Genomic DNA, 19,450 nt, shown 5'->3' with positions numbered 1-19,450 from the left:
AGCACACCCCTGTCCGCCACATCAGTTAGGCTTGCAGAGAAGTTGAAAGAGGAGGAGAGTCTGGGGAAATGGCATCTTTGCCTATCACGTGTAAAGTGTTGTCGGCAACACTTTGGTTGCACCAAATCATGTACATAAATAGAATTCGACCTCTACATTGCCTCATTCTTGATAAGACAACTATGAAACACCACCCCGCCAGTGCTTGATCAACTTAGCGAAAAGAAACACTTTCATGTTGCTATCTCATAAGAATATGCTTAGGAATCCTGTCTAACTTTTCTTTCTGCAATTTCGCTTCGAAGTATTCGAAAAATATTCGTGAAATATTCCAGAAATATTCGAGAAATATTCGAAAAATATTCGATTCGATTCGCACTCACACTTCAATATTCAAATTTGCTTCACACCCAAAATTTTGCTATTCGCACAGCTCTAGAAAAATGGCATTATATCAGCATCATGGTCAGGTTATGTGGCATCCTTTCTGCTGTGACTGTAACACTTATGATACGTATATAAAAAACTGTATGGTAATGAGATCAGGTTATGCTAGGTTAGGCTACGCTTTAACTTTCTCTTTACCACGGCACAGCTCCTTGAAGTGATCACAGAACCCAGCTATACATTGTTTATGTTATCATGTTAAAAATGAGTGCTTCTGCAACAAATCTTTATCACTATTATTGTTAGCACTTAACAACTGGTTCTCTGAGTATCGAAGAAACATTTCGACAAACTCCACACAGATACGCTTGCAGAATGTACAAACTAGTTTGGTAATGCTACCTAGGGATTGGCATGTATCCACATTGAGGGCTAAAGACTCATGCGCTACTATGGTAAATCTTCAAACCAGCACCCGCAGAAAACCGTCGCTGTAAGTGCTGCTCTTATTAAGACAGACATAGGGAGAACAGGCTGACCTGAAGCAACTGCAGATTCTCTTGCACACGCTCTGGACGGTCATGGAGGTATGACTCAAGGTGAAACAAAGCCCGAGTGTAGGCCTGGCAGTTGAATGACACACGTGCCAGGAGGTCTTGTGGGATGCGGGCCACAAAGGATGCCTCTTCATCACTGAGCACTGCCACTGCCGCTGCAACCCCACATGTTGAGCTACAGCACTGTCATCACTGAATGCAATTTATGAGGCAACAATGTCTCCACACAGACGAAAGGACAACGTGATGGGATCAGGCATGAACGAAAATGCATGCACAAATCTGTGAACAGAAAAATTCAAAGAATGAAAAAAAAGAGAGAAAATAAAACCAAGTATTTTGTATGCAGATTTCACATCACTGAAAGTTGAGTTTATTCTTTTCTACGGAAAGTGTTGTATTACACATATGAACTACACAGTCAACCGCACCAACATACTGCCTATCTCAAGCTCAGTCTATTGAACTGAATTCTTCGAATTTTTCTGTTTGAACTTCATTTGCCATAGTGCAGTCTAGAAGAACAGAAAGTTGGGCGAGTTTGGACTGATCCATGAAGTCAAAGTCAAAGTTTATTTTCTATTCTGTCGTACAGAAAGAAAGGTCTGTGAAAAAAAGCTGTGTTAGACAGCGTTTCCCTGTTGGTGTTGCCTTTTGATGCACGATAAAACCTGGCCACTTTCTGTAAATAAAGTTTAGTTTGAAGTGAGCGCTCGTCTTGTCTGGTTCTTTTTGTGTATTTTGTGTGTTTTGCGCTTCCAAATACCTTCATGGATAGTGCAGTCTTTGTAAAAGTCCAGTACAACGATTTTCAGCTGAGCTGTTTGTGCAGTTGTACACACACTAATACATAACAGGATAACACTTCTAAATCAGAAGCACTAAACTAGATGGCACCCATAATTTCCATAACATGGGCACTTAGGTAAATATTTTTGTGAGTAGGCTTGGTTGCACAATCCTACTGGAGGTATACTTTATACATACGTGATGCTGACGACGTCCCAGGAGCGGTAGTGTTCCTGAACATCTTGGCACGCACGGCTAAGTAGTCAAGTATGGAGAAGATGGTCTGAGAGCATAGGTGCAACAGACCAGAATTGTCGTCTGTCTGCTCACAATGCTGCAGAACTGCCAGCACTTCAGTCATTACCTGTACCAATATGAAAAAACAAAAACAAAAACACATCAATCTCAGATATATGCTAAGTCTAATGCAGGACAAAGGCATTGCGAATAAGCATATATGAGTGAGTCCACGGCAAGCCACAATTTCACTCATGAATGTTCAACATAGCACAACTTTTGTTCAAACTGCCTTAGGAAATCCATTATTGTTTTCTTGCGTACAGTTCACATTCCAGGTTACTGTGATATGCTGATCTACTTCGTGATCCTCTCAGTTCAAGAAAAAAACTTGCCCAGAAAAAGACACACAAAATGCTTTAAAGCCTAGATATTTGTGCCACAAGAATAACTGCGTATTTGAAACCAGCACACAAATACACATAAACTCAGCGAGTTTCAACAAAATCAATCAAGAATTAAAAAAAAAAAAAGGTTTTAAAGAGCAGCCTCGTCCCTTAAGCAACAGACAGATGAAAGTCGCACCTGCTCCCTGCCTGCAGCATCCGTGTCGGCGAGGACACACACCAGAACTCGTGGCAAGAGGAACAAGGCCAGGTTGGAGTCATTCTTGAAGACCAGGGAGCAGGCCCTGAACACCTTGAGGGCCTTGTCCTCCTTCAACTGTGCATCAAGACAATCACAACTGCGCATTTACATGCAAGCTGCGGCATGGAGGTTAAGTGAAGGGCGCACATATTTCTCCATCATTAACCTAGCCGGGGGTAGGGGGGGGGGGAGGGTCCAAACACCCACCCCCTAAAAAATTTATACAAGCAAGTAACTCTCTGTGGCAACAAGGGAATAGCAACAGTGAAGGAGTTTCTGCACGTTAATTGCTGCACTAAGAATAAGAAGCCCAGCGGATTACACCTTCTGTTTCGACTTGTCGCAGCAGACAGTGAATCAGCTTAACCTACGACGTGCACTGGTTTTGGACGTAGTTGCCAAATAATGAGCGGAAATATGAAAAAATTTTAAATTTGCAACAGAGTGGCAAATTTTACATCTTAATCCAGGATAAGTGCCTTAGTAACAAGGCTTTGTATGCTTTATGTTTCCCAGTCAAAAAAAAAAAATGCGAACAATGCTGAGGGACTACATTCAGGTGTGCTGTCTAAGCATGCGCCTTGCATCTACAGCTCTGCTTTCAATATTACAAATCAGTTCTGTGGAATCTCGCAAGGTGGCAGGAAGGTTCAGAAAGGAAAAAGTGACAACCGCCCATTTGTAGCACAAAGCCACAAGGAAGTCCACACGGATTTCTCAGAAAGAAAGCTTCTAAGTTGATGAAAAATTCATGCTGGTCCGGGGTTCGAACCCGGGACCAATGGCCTTTTGGGGCGGTCGCTCTACCAATTGAGCTAACCAGGATGCTAGCAATTGGCAGCGCGAGGGCGAATTAATCGACAACTCGAATCACATGGCCAGTGATCAGTTCATCAAATCAGTTCATCAATCAGTTCATCAGCAAATCAGTTCATCTTAAATATTCGTCTTCAAAATTTGTTTTAACTTTGCTAACAAACTCTGAAAAAGAAAATGGTAGAAGACTGGAAGGGCGCAGACTAGCTGTGCACATCCAATCTTCTACCTTCTTTGCTGTTAGAGCTTATTAGCGCAGTTAAAAAAAAATTCTTCAGGCAGTGAGATTCGAACCTGCGTGCCCTCAATCCTAAGGCGAGCGTCCTAACCACTCGGCTATCCAGGCACGCTTAAGTTGTTGGCAACTTTTCACGTAACACACATGATGACTTCATATTTAAATATAAATGTGCTAAAATCAGTGTCACATAAAACTAATACTTCATCCAATATGCAGCCCCTTTTAATCACCTAAAAAAAAAGAAGCGTACAATTTTCAGTTTTTTTATTAGCCAATGCTTTACACACAGTAATTCTTAAAAAAAGAAAAAAAAGCACCACCGTAAATGTTTTTAAAAGCACTACCGTAAATGTTTTTTGCCATTCACTTCTGCAGTAGGACCTCGGTAGAGCAGGTCCGTAGTCAGGAATTTTTTTTTTGGGAGGGGGGGGGGGGGCACTTGCTGAAAACCTCGATTTTTTTCAGAAAAGCACCTATTTTTATTATTTATTTTTAGTAAAAACAGATACTTCACCAAAATCTCAAGGGGGGGGGGGGGGGGTCCCGGGCCCCTAGGCCCCCCGCCCCCCCTGTCTACAGGCCTGAGATGGTGTTCCCTTTTTTTCTCAGTGTTTATGAAGATCAGCAATAATACTCTCTGGAGCGTGACAAATAAAGGCAAACTACTAAAAATGAATGTATGTGACTGCCCAAAGCCAGGAGTTATTGGTTTAATGAGCTGGTGCACATGAATTGTCACTGAAAAAGGAAAAACAAAAAGTGTTGTACGATTAAGAAGGAGTTGTCCTTGGTGCTACTGCTGGAAATTGGAATAATTACAGACCACGCTTAGGGGTTCAAGCTTAATCCACAATAAGCAGGAGTTTGTAAACAATAAAGATGTTGTCAAACCTTGTCCAGAAGGTCGAGCGTCCAGTTTGCCAGCCAATCACGGAAGTTCTGCGCATAGACTGTGCCGAACAATGGGTGCGGGTACTCCACTGAGTCGCTGCTTGACATGATGTATCTGAAACAAGCACATAAAATCGAAGGTGTACAGACATTTTTTCAAAACTGTATAAGCTGCTCTACATGCTTCTCACAAGTAAAAAAAGGCTATGCTTAGCAAACATAAAAGCTAGGAATCATAAGTGGGAGAGTTCAAACAGATAAATTCCTGAATCAAGAGAAAAATGGCCTTCAAATATTGAATACTTTGTAGCTGAACACTGAAACACTTTGAACAACAAACAAAAATATTTGAAATCTTGTGTTTTAAGAGATGGAAGCAACTACTGATGAACACTTCGAACAACAAAAAGAAAAAAAAAAGATCAAGAGCGTACCTTGAACTGAGCATTGGGGTGAAGATCTCTTGCACCTCAGGGGTAAAACTCTTCCACAAATTTCGCCCGAGTGTAGATTTCGTCTCATTACACTTGTAGATCTTTAGAACCTCTTGAATGGCATATGAAGAACAGTCCTAAAACAACAACAACAAATTTGACAACATATAAGTGAGCACAACTTTGACTTTTTTTTATGTTAGCAAGCTACCGTATTTACTCGAATCTAGGCCGGCCCCGATTCTAAGCCGACCCCCGAAATTCACAAGGCCAGAAAAGAAAAGAAACCTATTCATTGTACTCGAACCTAAGCCGACCCCCCACTTTCGCACATCGTTTTTTCGAAAAAAACATCGGCTTAGATTCGAGTAAATACGGTATATATATTCACTATGTTGCTAAGCATATTTTGTTTTTGTTATTTGTTCTTCTTGAGAACATTTGCTCAATAAAAATGCAATAGAGGAATTTGAGTTTTGTCCACAGGTTCACAGGAGCAAAGAATGTCATTACACACATAACCCAACAAAGAGCACCATGTGGACATCTACAGAAGTATAGTATTGCGGCTGGGCTGGCATGCCTACATAAAAAACATTAAGTGCATATTGAATACAACAGGAAATCAAGCTCAGCCAGATATTTTCCAAGCCAAGACTGTTACATATACGGTTGTCTCTAAAGCCGACTGAAAGCATGCATACAAGCATACAACGCTACCTAATACATCACTAATTAAATGATTGGGTTTAATATCCCAATGTGTCATCTGGGCTTGGACATGTGCACACAATGACGACCTACAGGCTACCATGGCCATCTGTGGTGCTGCAATGCGCACATATATCTATGCACACAAGTGTCCCTGCATTTTGTCCCGCATAAAATTCAGGTACCACTGCAGAGAATTCAGCATGCAATCTCTTAACAGCAACAGAGCAACTGAGGGTCTTAATGCGGTGGGTAATCACTGAAGATTGTGAAATGCTACGTGAGCCATTCCGGGATGGTTTAGACGGTTTACACTGAATTTTTGTACCTCTCGCTACATTCAAATCTACCGGTTCTGTTACCTGAACTCTGCTATCTTCAGCGGCAAGGTACGAGCGGCACAGACGTTGAAGCAGGTCAACTGCGAAGCTCTTGTCATCAACTCCACTGTGGACGGCAACTGCTTTTTCAGTGTTCAAAAGCTCCAGTTCCAACCTGAGAAAACATTTCAGCCACAATATTAAGGAGAAATTATGTCAACCCTAACGTAATGCAAGTTTTGTTTTTGTGTGCGTATGATTACCAGCACGAGAAAATAGATCATCTTACATTTGGAACGTGATTCGATTTCTCCCTCTGCTTATTTACAGTTAGCTCTAATACAAAAAAATTTTAAATGAAACTGCAGGGTTTAATGTCTCAAAGCAACACGCACTACAAATAATGCTTTGCTTAGGGCCGATTTTACGTTTACTTGGTGTTCCTTAATATGCATGTACAGTACTCACGGATTGAAACAGGACAATTTAGGGCTAAGAAACTCCCACACTTTCATTTCCACCGTCTTCTATTCGGGTCATCAGTTCAATTTCGACTCCAGCACGTAGGTCAGAGCCAACATTATCTTCAGGGACCAGATTTGTCACAACATGACGTGGTCGTCTCGAGCAATTGCACATACCAGTTTAGAAGAACTGAGCGTTGGGCGAGTTGGTATAACATTCCGGATTGCATTTTGCGCAAAAAACACGAACACAAAGGGAAGAACCACGAGACGAGCGCAGTCTCGTGGTTCTTCCCTTCGTGTTCATGTTTTTTGTGCAAAATGCAATCTGGAGCACATACCAGTCGCTATAAAAAAAAAAAAAAAACTTGATCTCGCGTTTGAATCCGTGAGTACTGTACATCTTAGCATAAGAGCATTATTGCATTCCATCCACCCTGAAATGCAACAAAAGCAGCAGAATGTTACAGTCATTGAGCCAACAAGGTAGGGCTATCTTATACAAGGCTCACTATTGGTCGGAGGACGTTCCCCGTGCTGCTCACCTGCCAGGGTCAATTGCTCCCAGTTCTCCAAAGCATTCAGCCAGAAGGACGTGCACCTTGGAATCTGCTTCCCGGCAACCACTCAGAAGCTGCATTTGATAAGTGGCAAGGAAACAGATTATGAGAATTTCCTCCCTACACAAGCATTCGAGAAAACTTAAGCACTTTTAATGCATGGCATTATTTGGAGGGGTAGTTGAAAAATCACGTCTGAAGCCAGAAAAGCCCCTTTGGTCCCAACTTGGACCCAACACCCACAAGAGGAAACACAGTCAAGATGCAACACAACATAGATGTGAGAAGGAAAGAGAATTCCTTACATGAAAAAGGTTCATGTAAGGAATGTTTATAAGAAAATACAAGCAGATGTACGGTATGTATGTGTATATCGTCTTTAATCATACTGCAACAACGCAGACACCACGCTGACTGCCATACAGCTTAAGGGTTAAGTGCGAAGAAATGGACAATGTGGAAGAGAGCGGACAAAAGAGAAACACCTACTTTCAACTAAAGTTTACTACAAAAACCGCAGCCCAAACCACTACCTTTTGCATTTTTCGCAGTAAACATTAGTTGAAAGTAAGTAGCTGTCTTATGTCCACTCTTGTCCACATAGTCCATCTCTTCATGCTCTGGAGTACCACTGAGACCAGACCACTAACCTTCTACGCCATATAACGTGATATAACAGTGTAACGTTAATAGGACATATATTGTCGATATGCCACATGCCAATATCATGTGCGTCAATATGCCATATAATGTTACTGTCCTATGGCATATAACGCTTTCCGTATCAGTTCTCATTCAGAGGGGTTCCGATAAATTTTTCTTTCGCGAATATGATCGATAAAAGCCGAAACACTGCAGCAGTTAGTTTCGTTTCACACTCACCTGAACTATCAGCTTTGAAACAAGTGGATCCACTGACTCCCGTGTAAGCAGATGCTCAGCCAGCTTGCTCTGTTGGAAGGCAAAAGCGTGCTATACCCACATGCACAGCATGGAAGTAGCAAATGTGAAAAGGACAGAGGCACAGTGATAAGTTACCTGATTAGCTGAAAGCACTTTCTTCAGCTTTCCCAAAGCTAGCACTCGGACGTCAAGGTTTTCGTGTGCAATACCGTGCAAGCAGGGACCCAAGATGTTACTCAGATTGTTCTCTCTGCACGAACCACAAAGAAACATGAGTTCTTTTCACCAGTGAACAGCCTGAAGGAAAGCACAAGAGTAAACAAAACAGGTGGCAATAGTGCTTTTGGGCATTCGCATGAGGCTGCACTCAGCACCACAACTCTTATCACAGTGGTCTTCCACCGTACTTATCGAGAAAAAAAAATTACACATATTCCCTTTACACGGAAAGGGTGCATATTACATTGCTAGAGATGCAGCATTGTCGCCCATGGTAAGATGCACTGTTAACATACAAATAGCAGGCCTGGATGGAAATTAACACTAGAGTTTTTACAGCTCACTGCAAAGCACTTCTAAATAGATGAAGAAAACAATAAACGATAGTGGACGCCAATGTTAAATGAGTGACGTGGATGGGGTTTCCATCCTGTGATGGTGAGCGATAAAAAAACTGCTGCAACAGGACTGATGGCTTTCTATCAATTTGGACAGCCATGATTGCAACAGTGTCAATGCTGGCAGCTTAGCCTTCGTCACTTTACAACGATCTTTTACAGCGAAAGCTGTTATGAGATCATTTCACCGGCCGTTTTTGGCGCCGTAGTTGCCCGCCGCCGCCAGTGTCCGTAACCAGTATCGCTCGAAATAGGAAAAAGAACTAAATAAGAAAAAAATTCCAGGATGGAACGAGGTTCGAACCTGGGCCCTCTGCGTGGGAGCCCAGTATTCAACCTCTGAGCCATGCCGGTGCTTGTAACTGCTTTGCAAAAAGGTCCTATACAGGCTTCATGTCGGGAAGGAACCACATTAGCAAATGCAATATAGCTTGGTAGAAGAGTAAAATAAGCACAAAGCGTCGCACAACGCGAATTCTGTAACCAGGCGTCACACAATGCGAATTGCGCAACGAGTAGGTTGTTGAATGCTTCCAACCCATTACAAAAGGCTCTGCCATAATCCTTCATCGTCATCAGGCACAGCATCAATAAAGTGCACATAATCCCTTACATGCGTTTAGCAGGTACCAACGCTCTCCGTAGAATGACGAAAAATGGCACAGTGCCTGCTGCCCTACTTCTCAAAAATTACAATGATTTATAGCGTAGTGAATTCTTCGCAAGTGCACTTGTATTGGTTGCCAAGGAAGCACATAAGCGCGTGATCCATTTCCTCGGGGTCCAGTAAAGTTCTTCACCCCCCCCCCCCCGTCTCTCTCCCACGTCAACGTATGTTATACAGCATGACAGGAGAGGGAAATAGCGACTGGGCGTCACCCAATGCAAATTACATAACTGGTGGGCTGTTTAAAGCTTCCAACCCATTACAAAGAGCTGAGCCATAATTCTTCATCGTCATTAGTCGTCGCGTCAACAAAGTTCACATAATGCCTTACAGACGTGTAGCTGGTGCCTCACTTCTCCGCAGAATGACAAATAATGGCTTAGAGGGTGCTTCCCAACTTCACAAAAATTGTGATTTATGGCGTAGTGGGAACCTTTCTAGTGTACTTGTATTGTAGCCTCAAGAGAGCTTACAACGGGCTCTAGAAACGCCGCTCTTCCAGCTTTCGCTGTGACTGTGCTGCGGTTTCAGCGCAGGCCTGGCGTTTTTTTCCCATTTTCTCTATTGTCTTGAATAAATCTGCAACATTAGCTCATAGAACGAAGCTATTCATATTATTGCGATAGCAATTATATGGACAGTCTCGGCTGAATTTTGCCGTCGCCGTCGCCGTCATGCACCGTATATGTATAGGTATTTACAAGCAAACTTTTAACAATGATAAGCACCAGATTCCTTAAGCATGATTACCTGTTTGGCATCATCCCCATCATCAATAGTATCATCATGAGCCTACCTCATAGCCACTGCAGGACAAAGGCCTCTCCCAGTGACCTCCAACCCACCATATCCTGCACAAGCTGATTCCATTTTATGCCTGCAAATTTTGCAATTTTATTGTTCCACCTGACCATTTGTCGACCTCAACAGTGCTTTCCATCTCTGATATCTATTTTGTCGCTCTATCTGTCTTTTCTATGACGTGATCTGCCCAGATATGTTTTCTTTTTTCCTCTTATATAAACTAGGATAACGGCTGCCCATGTTTGTTCTCTGATCCACTCGGCTGTCCCGTTATCTATCAGTTTTACTCCTACCAATTTTCTTTCCATTGCATGCTGTGTGGTTCTCAACTTCTTTTCAAGTTTCTCCAAGTTTCCGACCCGCATGTAAGAACTGGAAGAAATGCAATACATAGTTGTACACATTCCTCTTTAGTGAGAGTGCTAAGTTGACAGTCACGAGTTGAGAATGTCTACCGTGTGCGCGCCAACCCACCCTTATTCTTTGGTAAATTCCTTGTACATATAATACTTACTAGCTTTAGCACACACACACAAAAAAAAAATTTGCAATCGATCATAAAGAGTTGCTAAGTTTATAAACATTGCCAATGTTCAGGTACTGAAGGCACCGGTTCATTTAACAATCCTTTCTTTTTTTTAAATAAGTACTACTGAGCACTCCTTAAAAACCCATGTTTCCACGGGAAGCTGAAGCAGAAACTTCGATCTTGTGTCATCGCTCATGTTTCATTTTGAGTCTTCCTCACTTCCTAAACATTTGCTCTGCTGTTGACTACCTGTGCAATACACAGCAGCATAATGAAATGCATTGCTTTACCATAATTTACCATTCACTGACAATGTAGTTAAATTGCAGTGTAGCAAATGCGATAGATTCCTTCAAACAACTTCTATTAATAATAATTACCCTTGGCTGTCTGGTGTTGACACAGTTTGCTGAACATGCTCCAGTTCTGGAACTTCAGAAATGAAATGAAGGTCATGGAAGAAGCTCACGTGCTGCTCCCTGAAAACAGCAAAGAAGTAAGGGAAAGTGCACACTAACTTTAGAATCACATCAAACCTCTCGCTCGGAGCACAAAAGAACAAGCAAAAGCAATTTGTAAACAGTTGTTGTGTTAGCATTTGCATGCACTGGGCCTTGCAATTTATTGCATTGCAGAGCGATGAGCCATAAAGATTTGAATTCTTTCGGCATCAATTTGTGTCAGCAGCAACAGAGAAATTTTTACTACTGTAAATGAGACAGGCAAGCAGAACCAAAAGAATTTCAGTTCTTAATTGTTCACAAAGGCCAATATTTAATGCAAGTGTTTAGGACTGTTTCAGCACAAGACATATTGACTAGGCGGACAACATGTACCAAAGTTGCTTTTGTGTTCTGCAGAACAAATTTCTGTACTTTTCTGCACTGAGACTACATGACAAAGCTTTTTATGGCTGAACTCAAACATCATGCAATGTAAAAACAAAAACAACGAAAAAAGACATCCCAGTCAAGTTCTTTGCAGTGTGACAAGGCAATACATTTAAAGTAGGGCAGTGACCAAGGATGTAAACGTAAAACAAATGCTCACCTGTTGTCGATGAAGAGAAAGTTGAAGATGTTTTTTGCACCTTCTGGGTCCAACTTGAGCAGTGGCAACAGTGTGGCAGTAATCTGACTCAGCAGTGGACCTGTAGATGATGGCTCGAGGCTATTGGCAAAAAAAAAATTGACAAGAAATTCTCTCAATACCTCTTGGCAGATATTCGAGAAGCTAGACATAACCTTGAGCAAAGTGTGTGGTTAAAAAGGCAGGCATAAAAAAAGCCCATAAACAACAGGGGGAAAAAAGGACAGCATGACACAGCACCACATTTTTGAAACCTGCCTTTTTTTAAACACAGGTCCTTACCAAGTCATTCACTTAGGATTATACCTGTGAAACAAAACAAAATTGCAATACTCACGAAAGCCTTTCCGTACAAGGAAAAAGAAGAGTACAAAATCAAACAAATGAAAGAAGGAGAATTGAGCAAGGGATTCATTTCTGTTAGACACAGTCGATTCCTCAAGTCCTAGCTCAATATAATTCCATACAGTTGCTTAACTTGAGTTTTTTTTCTTTAAAGGGCCCCTCACCAGGTTTGACAATTTTGAGCTGACGAGCGCAATGCATACGCTGGGCGTTCACGATCACGTCTGCCAAAATTTGCAACGCTACGCGCCGCGGAAATGGTTCAAATTTCAAGCTGAACGCTGCTTGCCCTTCCTCTTGCGGGCGCGCACACAGAGAATGAGGGGATGACGTACATGAGGGAATGGCCCTACGTAGATGGTAGTGCTGTGACGTCGGTCCTCTACGTAGACGACTGTGCTCTGATGTTGCCAACAGTAGCACACTGCGATAATTATTTGATACGACATGTGTAGTTTGTGTAATTTGTTGCTTGAATAGATGAATAAAACTTTAGAGAAATAATGAGACACACAAAGGAAATGTGTGCGTCTTTTCAATTTTTTTCCCGTGAACTGCAGCGAGATGCGGGGCTAATGTGCCTCCGTTTCACATGCGTTCGTGCCCCCGCGGTCAGCGCATCGAGCAGACGCCAGCCCCGGAAACGAATGTAATCTTCTAGCGCGTTCGAGCACTCATTATGCTCATTTATTCTACCACGTCCAATTAAACGTTAATGCGGCACTGGCTCATGCTACCGCCATTCTCGTGCCAGTACAAATGCCGCAACTTTCATGCCCGTCTCGCAGAAACAGGCAGTACACCACAGAGAACGCCGACACAACGCCCACGGCCACTACATAAAAAAAAAAAAGGTAAAGGCCGTGCAACGTCGCTCGCGTGCTCGGGCTGGCTTGGGCATGTCATGCGCACGTGACCATGCATGCGCATGACGTGTTCATGCGTATGTGTCAAGTGAAGAGGGCGGGGAAGGGATTTGGCTTGCAAAGGCTACACGGGGCGAGTGGCAAGGGTTTTAAACTCACCTCTTCACATCATGGTTTCGAGCCGCTACAAATTATTGTTTCTCTCAGCTCGTAATGGATCGATTTGAAAAATTCTTGTGGCATACTGCTCTTCATTCTGCACACAACAACCTCCAGCGTCTAACTAAAATTTGCTATGTGGCCTGGTGAGGGGCCCTTTAAGAACATGTGCAAACTTGCGCAGTAATTTATGTTGCCATGAGTGATATTCTCTAAACTGATTGACTGTTAACTATATTTCCAGATCTCTTTGCTCTGTTGCATGAACTGCTTTATATAATAACTAGAGTATGGTTTACTGAGCTTGGCCAAAAACTAAAGCAGACATGTCCCACTACAACATCTAACAGCATCCTGCCTACACTTGTCTTCAACTATCTATTTAGTTGCCTTGACGCACTGAAGAAGCTTGAAGACAATGCATTCGTTATCGTGAGAGACACTGGAGCACTAGTGACTGTAGACGTGAAATCAGAGCTGCTGCGAATGTAACCTACCTGCATCAGAGTTTGACCATTGGCAGCGACTGCCATTTTCTTTAGCAATTAATAAAATGCTGTGTCACCATAGCAGTGAAAGGCGGTGCCACATTTTGTGAAGACAAACTGCCTACCTACAGATGCAGCTGGTTTTCACGATTTTACCTAGATTGGCCGCAAACAAAATTTACTTTGCATTTATTTTGAAACAATCAGAAATGAAGGTAAGATGTGAGCCTAGGTTTTCAAGTGGCCCCACAAGGCTTCTGCCACCATCACTAGCTAGAAAACGAATGTTATGAACAATAAGGCAACCTTGCAACTATGTGGCAACGGTGAACACGACTGATAAAAATTGCTGCAGCTGAATTGACAATTGCAACTGATGAAAGAGATTGTTTCAGGTATCAATACTTACTTGTGAATGAATGTGCTCCAAACACAACTGTTGATTGATGGGAATTCCCCGTGAGTGAGCCGTAATGCCAACTTCAGGGTTGCCATCAGCTTCATTCGTAGTGCTGTTACATGTTGCTGGCCCATGAGCCTAAGGATGCACTCCAGGCTTCTTAGTGCCTGCAAAGGTGCAATTAAAACAGTGAAATATTAATCTTAAGGTGCCGATTTTCACAACTGAAAGAACCATTGCCTATCAGTAACCATCTATATATTGGGCTTTAAGTTGCAAAAAAGTGATAACTTTTTAAAGGGACCCTGAAACGGTTTTGACGATTTTGTACGAACACATTGGGCCGGTAGAGCAAGTCGTAAGGATCATTTACAGACTTATTTAAGCTATGTACGTAAACTGTGTAATTTATTACAAGGCTTTAAAGCTGCGAATCGCCACCGATCACAGCAGCTCAGCTGTGATCCCCGCCCACTTCCAGTGCGTGTTGCACTGGAAGCGTGACGTCACGCAGGCGGATGATCTGATTGGATATGTCCAGTCCACGTCACTGAACCTCCTGTGGGCAACGAGCGTCGCCTGCCTGTGTTACAACAAGCTCTGTGTTGGCGTGAGCTGAGCGACAGTGTTTATCTCGAGGTTTCTTTTCTTGGATCAAATGAATTGCCCTAGCCGTGTTGTGTACCACATATCTAGCGATTGGTGACTTGTAGCTGCGACATCGTGTAATGTTTGTGAGGCATCTGGCGAGCGGAATCCCTTCAGCTCGTCGCTGCAATGAGCGTCGTGCTCTCGCTATCCGTTCAACGCCACGATCCACATGTCTGCGGCTGTAACTTCACCCCTGAAGACACAACCACATTGCCAGGGTTTACGCTTATCGGTGATCGTTCTCGAACTCTTTTTGTTTGTCCGCATGCTTTTGCAGGTTGTCGCCGTACAGGAGAATAAAATAAGATCAACTGGTAGTGTGGCGGCACCTGTCGGAGCAAATATTAACCACTCCACGAGCGGCGTGCTGCCGGGCACACTGGGCCTCCGAGATTGCGCGCAACCTGTCGGCGCGCAATATCGGAGGCCATGACTGGGCGAAGCTCAAACCATCGAGTGCGCTTATGACAGCGCTGCGATTGCCGGCGATGCCAGCGTGTATGTGAGTTGAGGGTGCAAGGCAGGGTGAGGAGGAGGGTATATATATAATTGTCCGTAGTGGCCTTGATACACGGTGTGTCGCTTAATTTCTGGTGCGAATGATTTAGGGATACTCTTGCCTAAACGCTAACAAAACTTCAAAAAACCATTTCAGGGTCCCTTTAAGGCTAAGAAACATGGCATGACAGAAAACAGCACAACCACTGATGTTTTTATTAGGAACCAGGAAATTATAGGATAAGCAATGTAGTGCCAGTGCTAGATTCCTTCAGCTTATAATCTGCAGAAAATGCAGAGGCTGCTGCCCATTTAAGGGGAGACGTGGGTTTTGAAAAGTCTGTTTTTAATAGTTGGGTGAGCAGAATGAAATTTAATACACTTATTCAGTTTTTTCTGCAGATTCCAAATCTGTGGGTAGATTTTTAGTAGCTGCATTAGAACAAAAGATATGCTATTTCTACAACGTTTTCTAGCACAATTCTTACGGGGATTTTTGGCAACTTCTTTTCGTCAAACACAAAAGCAAAGCATGTGGCAAGATTGCCAGAAAGCTGATCTAGCCGATGATGCTATTTATTTTCTTATAATATTGTTTACCAAATGATAATTCTCGATAATCATAAAGTGTATGAAGCAAAAATGTTTCACTCATATTTGCATGCATTTATTTTGCATTCGAAGTTCAATGAAAACAATAAAATTAGCATCATCGGCTAGACGAGCTCTCTGGCAGTCTTGCCACATGCTTTGTTCTTGTGTATGACAAAGCAAAGTTGCCAAAAAGTACCGTAAGAAATATGGTTTCAGAAATTGCATATCTTTTGTTGTAATGCAGATAATAAAAATCTACTTGAAGATTTGGAATCTGCGGAAAAAACTGAATAAGTGTACTAAATTTCATTCAGTTAACCTAACTAATAAAAAAACTTTTTTCAAGACCCACGTCTCCCCTTAAGAAAAAAAAAAGGGGGTCTGCACTTGCTGCAAAATTCTGCAGATGTACAGAGGTGGTCAAAAGTCCCCAGGCCGCGTGCCACAGAACTAAATGGGATAGCGGCCCAGAAACTTTTAACCATCCCTGTACATAGAACAGGAAACTAAATGTTAGTAAGATAGAGGGTATGACACCAACCTCTTTTTTCTTGTCATCAGGTATATTTTTGTTCACAAGCTGAAGGTCGAAAAACGTCAGGAAGCCAAGCAGCCTAGGCTGGAGAAACTCTGCCTGAAATGGCGACAAGGTTAGCGATAAACACAACACTGCTGAATCATACAAAAGCATGTGATACAGCAGCCCTTCACAAATATGTATATTTAAACATGTCAATACGATGGTTTACAATTTAAACTATGTCAGCAAGTACAATGATTTTCGCAGGAGAATCATGCCCAGTGTACTGGACACCGGGATTTATATGTTGCACTTATGGGTATGCACATCCTGCTTTCTTTCTCGAAAGAATGTTGCTTTTGGTCCTGTCAGAAGGTTAATTGTCTTAGAAAACACAACCACTGTTTATTTTTACCCGAGAAAAAGACAAAAGTTTTGTACAGATAACTGTCGCACACAGCATTTAACATCATGGAGGAAAAAGAAAGTTAGGAGGGAGCGCGCCTAACATCCACAAGCCAACCTCCTCCGAAGCTGCTACCTCCTCGTGCTCATGGTAGAATTCCCATCATGCTCCTGTTCCACTTTAATTCTGCGTGTTCTCATGGAAAAAAAAAAAAAATTGAAGAGCGCGCATGCCTAGCCTCCACAAGCCAACCTCCTCCGACGCCACTCCCTCCTCGTGCTAAATGCTCTTGGTAGAATTCCAGCATGCTCCCGTTTCTTTTTTATGGCGGGCTTCAAGACTGTCACGTGACGCTCCCTCCTAGTTTTTTTTCTCTCCCCATGTTTGGCACGATGCAAGCCAATTGGATCCTAACGTCCAGTGTTCTGGACATAAATATATTCTCGTATTGTGAGCAAACTTCTGATTACAGAGGCCACTTTTCCACAACACTGTTTCAAGTGGACATAAGTTAGCTCACATGATTTACATTATTCGAATTGTGCGAAGATAGCTCCTAAAATAATTTCACATGCTTGAGCGCACTGAGCGTGCGGGTTCCCTCGTGGACGACACCATTACTCTGAGGCTCCCCCATAAGAAAATGTGGCCGAGGGAGGAACTACATGAAGAAAGATATTGCTCACCTCTTAGAGAAGCTGCAAAAGTGGCTTCAGTTCCAATTTTAGCTTTGCTTACTTTTCTGCACTGCTTCTTTTTTCTTATGTCCAGTACACTGGTCACGGGGTCGGAAAGGGATATAAGACAGCACATACGAATCTAGGCAAGGCTAAGTCTGGCGGTCATCATCGGATGCTTTATTTTCATTACATGGTCAGTGCAAGTTATCAGACTTCTATCTTTTTTTTTCAGAGCTATAACTTGTTCCCTGTTATCAGGCGCACTCTCTGTGGCCCTTACCAAATCCTTGCTGGAACGGATGGGACGAAAACCATCTTCCCTGGCCAGCACCAACAGGCCATCGTGCACCTGTTCATAGTGGCTGCCAAGGTGGAAGAGAAGCTCATTCAAGATGCGCTGGAAGTCAAATCGAAGCACGTTGCCAATACGGAGGCCTGTCTCTGCCTAGAAGGTGAAATGGTACCAGGAAAATATATCAGAATGTGAAAGAAAGAAAAGAAAAGGCACATAGTGAACACTGTGCCTACTTTGTATGCTTCGAGTGCTTTGGTGTTGTATGTATCATTGGAACGATGATATATTGGACTTAGGCAGTCTGTATTAGCAGTCCGTATTAAACAGTCTTTACATCTCCTTGGAAGTTCTAAACAAAAGTATAGCACTGTACTACACGCATAGGTCGGCAAAATATGTGGAGCTCACTCAGACTCACTCATGAAATATATTTTGCCCTTAGAGCTCACTCGGACTCAGACTCACTGAAGTTTTTCTCAGCCTGACTCACTCGGACTCAAACTCACCAAATTATTACTCACTCGAACTCACTCAAACTCAGACTCACGGCTCTATCTGAGTCTGAGTGAGTCTGAGTGAGTCGACTCATGAGTCCGTCAGCGTATAATTGGCTTTGTTTACCATGGTATGAATGCTCTTTCGTACCAATATCTCGCATAATTGGTGCTCTACATGGCGCCTTTTGGTCACGTACCTTCAAATATGCGTTATCAGTGGTCGCAATCCAGTAAGGATATTTTTATTGAAAGGGATGACTCACATGAAATATTTTTATCAAGAACTTCCTGTGAAAGAGTATCCGGGGGCAGGTCTTGGCACCCCCGCTCCCCTCCTTTGTAATTCACGCCTCTGATCCATAAATATTGATCTGGCGTATGAACTCTAGTTCTTGAAAGTATGTGTGAGTCGACGCGAGTATAAACGTGAGCCGACATAAGGCTGATAGTAAAGCTTAAGTGGTGTAGATTGAACGATAGGTCGGCAAAAAGGTGTGGAGCTCACTCAGACTCACTCAAGAAATATATTTTGTGCTTAGAGCTCACTCGGACTCAGACTCACCAAAGTTTTCCTCAACTGGACTCACTCGGCCTCAGACTCACTAAAATTTTTCTCAACCGTACTCACTCGGACTCAAGCTCACCAAAATATTACTGACCCGGACTCACTCAAACTCAGACTCATGGCTCGATCTGAGTCTGAGTGAGCCTGAGTGAGCCGACTCATGAGTGAGTTTGCCGACCTATGACACGTGTGTAAAAAAAATGTACATTGCCACATCAATATGACACTGTGTTGTAGGGATGTACAAGTAGTAAATTTGAGGTGTGAAGCGAATAGTGATTTGGTTCAAAAAATTCTAATCAAATAGTTCAAATAGCATATATCACATATTATAAAGAAAAATGAGCACATTTCTCATGACCCAACTGACCTGTACAATATTTTTTTTTAATTAGAACAGGGCATGTGCCAATGTCATTCTTTTTGGTTCGAAATGAAGTGGAAGCAACTTTGAATAGTTGCAGAATTTGAATTTCTGTAGGATGCAGGCGATAATCGATGGAATACGTTACTTTTTAAAATTTATTATACTTAGAGCATATAAGCATGTATAACAAGCTTTTCATTGATGTGAGGGTAGTATGTTCATTTAACCTTGAAAAGAGGCTTCGCGGCAGTGCGGATTTTTCCTGAATAGATGTTTTCACGGCATAGCACACCTAGCTGCAGTGAAACCACCTTTACAGGGGGGTTATATGTGGTCTAATACGCCTACTCATTCATTTCGAATATTACGAAATTTTGAATAATTTAAATTCGTGTTGAAGCGAATTCGAATACTGTAATATTTGTTCGAATATTCGCACATGCCTACTGTTTTGG

General features: G+C 42.5%; 1 protein-coding gene across 1 annotated transcript in view; it reads right to left on the bottom strand.

The window, feature by feature from the left end:
• Positions 1–896: 896 nt before the first annotated feature.
• The window catches only part of LOC119385971 (uncharacterized), an 83,045-nt gene continuing 64,491 nt past the window's right edge, over positions 897–19,450 (bottom strand). Inside the window, exons 21-34 of the mRNA XM_049414177.1 lie at positions 17,552–17,716; positions 16,207–16,299; positions 13,932–14,089; positions 11,626–11,745; positions 10,956–11,054; positions 8,094–8,208; positions 7,938–8,006; positions 7,041–7,129; positions 6,074–6,206; positions 5,001–5,137; positions 4,567–4,681; positions 2,556–2,693; positions 1,932–2,097; positions 897–1,099 (exon numbers count right to left, since the gene is read on the bottom strand). Of these exons, the coding sequence (XP_049270134.1) occupies positions 897–1,099; positions 1,932–2,097; positions 2,556–2,693; positions 4,567–4,681; positions 5,001–5,137; positions 6,074–6,206; positions 7,041–7,129; positions 7,938–8,006; positions 8,094–8,208; positions 10,956–11,054; positions 11,626–11,745; positions 13,932–14,089; positions 16,207–16,299; positions 17,552–17,716 (1,800 nt within the window). The remainder of the gene's footprint in view (positions 1,100–1,931; positions 2,098–2,555; positions 2,694–4,566; positions 4,682–5,000; positions 5,138–6,073; positions 6,207–7,040; positions 7,130–7,937; positions 8,007–8,093; positions 8,209–10,955; positions 11,055–11,625; positions 11,746–13,931; positions 14,090–16,206; positions 16,300–17,551; positions 17,717–19,450) is intronic.

The sequence above is a fragment of the Rhipicephalus sanguineus genome, chromosome 3 (genome assembly GCF_013339695.2).
Source record: "Rhipicephalus sanguineus isolate Rsan-2018 chromosome 3, BIME_Rsan_1.4, whole genome shotgun sequence".
Lineage (NCBI taxonomy): Eukaryota > Metazoa > Arthropoda > Arachnida > Ixodida > Ixodidae > Rhipicephalus > Rhipicephalus sanguineus.
The sequence above is the reverse complement of the archived record's forward strand: the minus strand, read 5'-3'. Positions and strand labels throughout refer to the sequence as shown.